Genomic DNA, 6,693 nt, shown 5'->3' on the forward strand with positions numbered 1-6,693 from the left:
AATTTGAGTGGATCAAACCAAAAAGAATTTTAGTGGACCCACCGTCAGTTGATTTAATCAGTGACGGATTTTATGATAGAGGACCATGAATCATTAAGCACTCCACAACTATACCGTGGGGGTTTCGTGAGAAAAAATTGACTAGATGAAGGCATCGAATCTCATCTCGACGAAAGAGTGCTTGGGAAGTCACAGTGGGAGGGTTTTGATCATCTTGGGAATGATTAAATAGCCATAGCGGGAGATTCTTAATCATTATTTTTTATCATGATTAAGAATCAATTGGTATTGAGTTATCCTTAAGAATATTATGTGTAATATTCTCCAGGAACTTCCCGTCAAATGTAGAGAACAGTTTAGTCTCATATACCAGTTGGAGGTTTGGAAAACAGTTTATACTCGTATACATGTTGGAGTAAAAAGTTGTCCTTATTTGGTTTGTTTTGCCGTTATGAAGCATAAGTCAATTAAGACTTGGATTTTGTTTTTGAGGCCGAAGCAAGCCTTGGTGGGATGAAGAACCCTCCTGTAGTATGCACAATATTTTGGATCCATAATCCTCTTAGCTCCCTCCTGATCTTTAATAGGTGGTAGCACGATTTTGTCGTTGGCGAGGAGGTACTTCAAGATGGCTGGAACTTCATCATCTTTGAAAGAATACTCCTTCTGGAACCTTAGATCAGGAGTTCTTCGTTGTTTTTGAGGTTGTTGTTGTGATGCCTGATTAACATTAACAGCAACCACAAGTGCTGTCGGCTGGCTTCTCTCAGCCTTCTTTCTTCTGAGGAAGCGCTCGACCTGTTCTCCACGTAGTTTTAATTCTTTCTAGGAGGTTGAGGGGACAACCCTCATGACTTTGAGGACATCAAGGGAGAGATTGTTATGGCAGGTCTGGTGTATGAACTCCTCTGTGACCAGATCTTGGCAGTTCATTACCTTGCTTCAGAAGCGTTTGACGAATGTGTCAACTAACTCTCTGTTCTTCTGCTTCTCATCCAGAAAAGCTCAAATTGACAATTTAGTGTCATCATCGAAGAAGTTGACGAGAAACATACTCTCAATGTCGTCCAAGTTGTTGATGCTTCCTAGGTTGAGATAGCGGTACCATTCGAAGGTAGCTACGCGAAGGGTGCTAACGAATGACCAAAACATCAGGGGTTCATTCTCGGAGATCACTCCTAGGTGGGACTTGAAGTAAATCAAGTGCTGAGTGGGCGAGTCCCTCCCGTCAAACGGCGTGAAGTAAAGTAGATTGAACTTCGATGATACGAAATTGAATCACACTCTCTTGGATATGGACACGGAATGCCGGTCATCTTTACTTCTTGAGCCGATAGCAAGACATTGACCTTATCTTCCAGCTCTTGCATTATCTTGTTGTCATTAACAATGGGGCCACCCCCAGCGTTGTTGTCGACGGGAGGGGTATCAACATTGTGATTTTCCTCCACCTCTGAGTCACTATCCGCTTTGTTGCGATGACTAAATTCGCCAATCTGATTTGACAATGCTTGAAGTTGTTGGTCGTGTAATTCCCTCATGCGCTACATGTTCAACTCCATTTCCATCTTCATTTCAGTCTTAAGCTCTTCTTTCTGCTTAGCTAGAGCGTTTTCGAGCATTTGAGCTAACTGGTCGGGAGTGATGGTGAACGCCTCCCGGACTCATCCAGTGCCGTGTTATCCGAAGCGATTGTAGAGCAAGCGTCTGATACTTCATCATCTGAGGATTCCCTCTCTGTATCCTCTGGTAATCCCTACGCCTAATAGTTCCCGATCGCAACCGAGTTAAATGCTAGGATATTTCCGAAAAAGGCTCAAGACTGAAGCATCGTGTTTACTTCCATTTATCGGCCACGTTGATGGTAACCTCTAGGAGTTCATCATGTTGAACAGCCGATCTTTTCCTGCGAAAGCGCCTTAATTTGGGTTTCGACGCTTCATTGAAAATCCTTTCAAATACTGAGACCCTCTGTAAAGCAGTCTTGGGGCAGTCACATTCTGATAATACTGCCCTGATAAGCTTAGCGTACGGACAGTGAGAATCCGTTTCCCGGATACTTCTCTTCAGAGACTTGTTCGTACCCCCAGCCCGATAGTACAACTCATCTGCATGATTACCGAAGAAACCTATTGTGCGCTGGCATGACTTCCCTTGTATAACGTCGTCGTCTTTTGACGAACACATTTCCTTTTGGGGACATAACGCCACGTTTTCGTTCTTAAGAGTCACTCGTTTGGAACCACGTATTCATGAGCACGAGGCCTCAACGGGCTCTTGGATTTCAACTCACAATCCGAGGCGAGCGGTTACCGGTACTTTCCCAATATGGGAGGTCCTTGACTTGTCGAGAGGACGCGCATAACCCCTAGACTGCCGAATTGCTTGGGGTTCATTCACCGGGCCCAAGCATTCTTTGACCAGAACTTTGCCTTGATCCTCGTACAAAGAATCAAGGCGATCTGCCATGATCATCTTAAATCGGGAGAGATCTACGCTGCCGTGGGACTTCACTAGAGGTACAGGATCAACTGGGGCAGGAGCGGAACTCGACGAAAGTGGAGAAATAGCCGCGGGAGCCTAGCTAGCTCGGCTCTGGCACGGGTCACCTTGAGGTGACCCACGACTGGCCGGGTCACCTTGCGGTGATTTGTGTTTTTCGGTCTTCTCGGCCGTGTTTGGACTTGGGCCTCCATACTTAGCATGGTTTTGGTGATTTTTTGGTCACCTCTTCCTTTTGCAATTTCTGTGCCTCTTGCACAAGAATCTGCGCGTGCGGGTAGTGCGCGATGCTTCTGAATATGCTCCTCGAGAGTCGAACGGGTCCTTTTGACGTGGATCCATTCATCGGTTGATGGTTTGGAGGAAGAGTCATTTGCTCGCTGCCGATGCGCTTAGCATTTTCTAAATTCTAGATCCGCCTTATAACGAATCCCATCAACCGGCTCCAATGCCTTGGCTAGTTGGCACGCGAGGCATTAGCGTTGCCTTTGACGAGCCCTCTTTGACAGAATCGGCACGCCTTCAGCACTCAACTCCTTGATTGTGGATGAGTTCAAATCTGCAGATCCGACTTCATTGGACGCCGGAGGGGCATTGCAAGGCACAACACCAGCAGCAATGGGACAATGATCATCGCCCTGGGTCTTCAGATCTGAAGACCAGCGAACCTTCCTGGAGGAGGAGATCTTCCTGTACTTGTGAGTGGAGGAGGATCTGGAGGAAGACGACAGGTATTCCTCATACTTCTGTTGGTCGAACTCGTATTCACCTCTATATCAACAGGGATTAGGATCCTTGGTTGCGACACTACAGCCTCGGCAGAGAGGCTATTGGCTCCTATTGTGGTCGCCATCGTGTTTGTGTTGAAAGTTAATTTTTTTGAGGAATTCATTACAACTTTAGGTGTTTACAACGAATTCAAAAGATGAGTCTTTTTATAAGATCTCTCAACACAAAAGAAATAGAAAGATTACAACTTTTTTTAAAACACACACAGATAATGTTTATCACCCGCTGCATGCGTGGGGTCTTTGCCTGTGCCAGAGTTTATCCGTGGACCGCCACGGATTAGATCCGAATGATCGGGAGGCTAAATGTTCGTTGCTTCACAAAGAAAACAAGAACAGAAGTGATAATCTCAACAAAGTGAGATTACGACTCTTCTCGAGATCATTACAAATTCTGATATCAAGGAATGACGAAATGAGCATCAGATCTCTCGAAACGCTCCTTCTTTATGCCGGAGTTCACCAAAATTTGCTAGCCCTCCTCTGAAATTCGTTGGATTCACTCTCCAAACTGACCGCACCTCGTCCTCTTTTTAGAATTTCAGATCCCTTGCGTATAGGACCCTAGGCTTGTATTTATAGGCTTTAGTTACGGTGTTTTTGGATAATAATAAGTGATTTGGCCTCATCTTCAGTTAATAACGGTCTAACTACGTTTAGGGATGATATCCAAGTAGTTGGGAGGCTTTGAAACGAACAAATCCTGAGAAAACATCGAAATACGTGTTTTCGAAAACCGGGGTGCGAGTCAGTTCAATGTGACCCGCGGGTGTGCGGGTCACATTAATGTGACCTGCACGGGAGCAGGTCACATCAACGTGACCCGCACGGGTGCGGGTCACTTTGATGTAACTCGCACACCAGCGGGTTGTTTTGATGCGATTTTCAAGCGACTTTGTCTTGTTTTGGTCTTATTCTGTCGTTTCACGGGTTTGTACATTTCACCGGCTTGCTTTATGCGTTTCGTTGTTTCGTCTTGGCATCGGATAATTTCATGATGACGTTTATCACCTTCGTTTCGTTTTGAACTACGTGTGGGAATCTATAGGTATTTTTTAATGCCTATAGATGCATGTTACTAGGTTGATGAAGCGCATGTGGGAGATAACTTCTGCGGGGTTGACCAAATGTTTCTTCTTTTGTTACTTATATCTAGAACTCACTCCTTACAATTTTCTTTTGGCTTGTATTAATTGTAAATTTGATGAGATTAGTGATAGCTCTAAAACATTTGTAGTTGGATTATGTTTTTATCTAGCTTCTCCTCTATTAAGTTTTGGCTAAGTTTAGTTTTAACAACACATCTATGACTTATATTGTAGGTGACGACATTGGTTCTCTCTCTACTCATGTGTATGAACTGTTTGATCATTACTATTCTTAGTCTAGCTTAGTCTGGGTTAAGTTAGTTATTTTAATGAATGTTTCGAACAGGGCATCTCGCCCTATTTTTAGCTTCAAAAAATGGATTTTTTTTCTTTCAAAGAAATTTCAGTTATTTCTTAATTACAAATAGGGATCCAGCGACAAAAGCAGAAAGTTCAAGATGGTTTTGTGAGATACCCCAAACTTTATGAGGTTTCGTGAGATTAAAAAATTCATGGGGTTATTTGCAGACCCCCAAAGTTTAGGGGGCATTGTGAAATTAACCCATGTTGAGTCTTGTCACTCCGACAACGCTGGCTGTATAATTCAGCTCAGTAAAGACTGATTTTTACTATTCAAGATGGTACAATCATAAATTTATGTGATAAGATGCAACACCAATTGAATTGTTCTCTTCAAGCTAGGTCTGCTTGGCTGGTTTCTGAAAATAATAAGATACCCGTGTTCCGTGTCAGAAACCTATTTTCAGTCGTTTAATTGCTCGATTTCTTAGAATTGGATTACTAATGGTCGGTTCACTTTTAAAACAAGCGTGGAATTTGATTACCACACTAATTTGTTGTTTGGTTGAGATTAAAAATAGGAAATGAAGTACATTTTGTTGAGGTGATTAATATGTGAGTACGTCAGATAAGATAAGAAAAAATGCTGAGTTTAAATAGAATTTAGGTCAATATCTAATAGTTATAGTTTTTGGGTTAAAATTGATTCCTAACTTCTGTTTAAGACCCATCAACTTTAGATTGGACCCAATTTCTCCCCCAACACATTTGGGGGCTAAAAGTAACAACTTGTAACTAATTTGTTTCCAACTAATACGTTTCCAACCTATTCTGAGCTAAAAGTTCCCTCCTTAAGGTGGTATTCGTGCATTTTATGCACCGCACCACTTTTATTGAAATTTTTTGCTGAAGAGAACATCAGAAACCGGAACCTAGTTGGACCTTAACTTCCTATCTTTGAAGTGTCAAGCCATGCAAGCTCTTTTTGGGGGTTTTCCTCCTGATACAAGAAGGCCCTGAAGGCGAAGAGCCTCTTTTTTTAAATAAAAAAAAGAGAGACGTATTATACTTAACAAAATTAAAATTAAAATGAAATAGATCATAAATATTTTCTTCACCATCTTACCTACTTTTACACACTCAAAGGAATCACATCTGACTTACTAGGGATCAAGATTTGTGGCATTCCACTTCCTATTAATTTGCAACAGGGGCTGAGAAGAAGAGGGATTCAAGGTAAACATCCAGCCGGACTCGAAGCTTGAATATCGTCCCATTGACCGTACTTGATTGAGCCTAAGCCTTTACCCGAGATTGGAGACAAAATCATTCAATAAAATCTTTCATCCCTTGGAATGAGTCAACCTCTCTTGGCCGCGTCTCTACCTTTCCTAAATGGCAAGCTAACACTCTGAAGTCTCAAACTGAGGAATGCTAGTTATAGGCACCCAACAGGATTTTCTTGTTTTATTTTTTTAACAAGTTTGTTCGAGGCCGAGTCCCCTTTGCTTCTCTAAAATGTGGATAAAACACTAAAGGCTAGTTGGCTCTCCTCTAGTTTATTTGATGAGGACAGAAAACTAGTGATACATCAATAAGAACTAGTATGTGAAATAATAATAAAATGAAATCATGATAGATTAATTTGTTGAAGAAGATATCATACCTTGTTGCTCAGCCTTGAATCCATCTCTCTCTCTCTCTCTCTCTCTCTCTCTCTCTCTCTCTCTCTCTCAGTCAAAAGAGATGCCCTGAGGCAGATGAGGCGTCTACAGATAACAACGGGGTTTTGGTTAGTATGTACTTACTGTGCACCCCGTCTGAATTACTGCCCTTTTGTTAAGCACTATATTTTCAACTTTACTCACTCTAAGTTTTAATATATTTGATTTAATTATTGTATATTTAAAATTAGAAATCACATTTATTTCTCTATACTTAAAGAAAGATTCAAGTTTTAATACATTTGATTTAGAAATCGTCTCTACTCCTCTATACTTAAAGAAAGATTCAAG

General features: G+C 41.8%; 1 protein-coding gene across 2 annotated transcripts in view; it reads right to left on the bottom strand.

Moving 5' to 3' along the window:
* The window catches only part of LOC109834194 (formimidoyltransferase-cyclodeaminase-like), a 22,270-nt gene extending 15,854 nt beyond the window's left edge, over positions 1–6,416 (bottom strand). The window contains exon 1 of one of the 2 annotated variants that reach the window (XM_020402135.1): positions 6,345–6,416. In XM_020402135.1, coding sequence (XP_020257724.1) covers positions 6,345–6,368 — 24 coding nt within the window. In that variant the 5' untranslated portion in view covers positions 6,369–6,416. Of the gene's footprint in view, positions 1–5,842; positions 6,202–6,344 lie in introns of those variants that run through there. The other variant, XM_020402136.1, reaches the window with a different exon arrangement.

This window comes from Asparagus officinalis, chromosome 3, assembly GCF_001876935.1.
Source record: "Asparagus officinalis chromosome 3, Aspof.V1, whole genome shotgun sequence".
NCBI lineage: Eukaryota > Viridiplantae > Streptophyta > Magnoliopsida > Asparagales > Asparagaceae > Asparagus > Asparagus officinalis.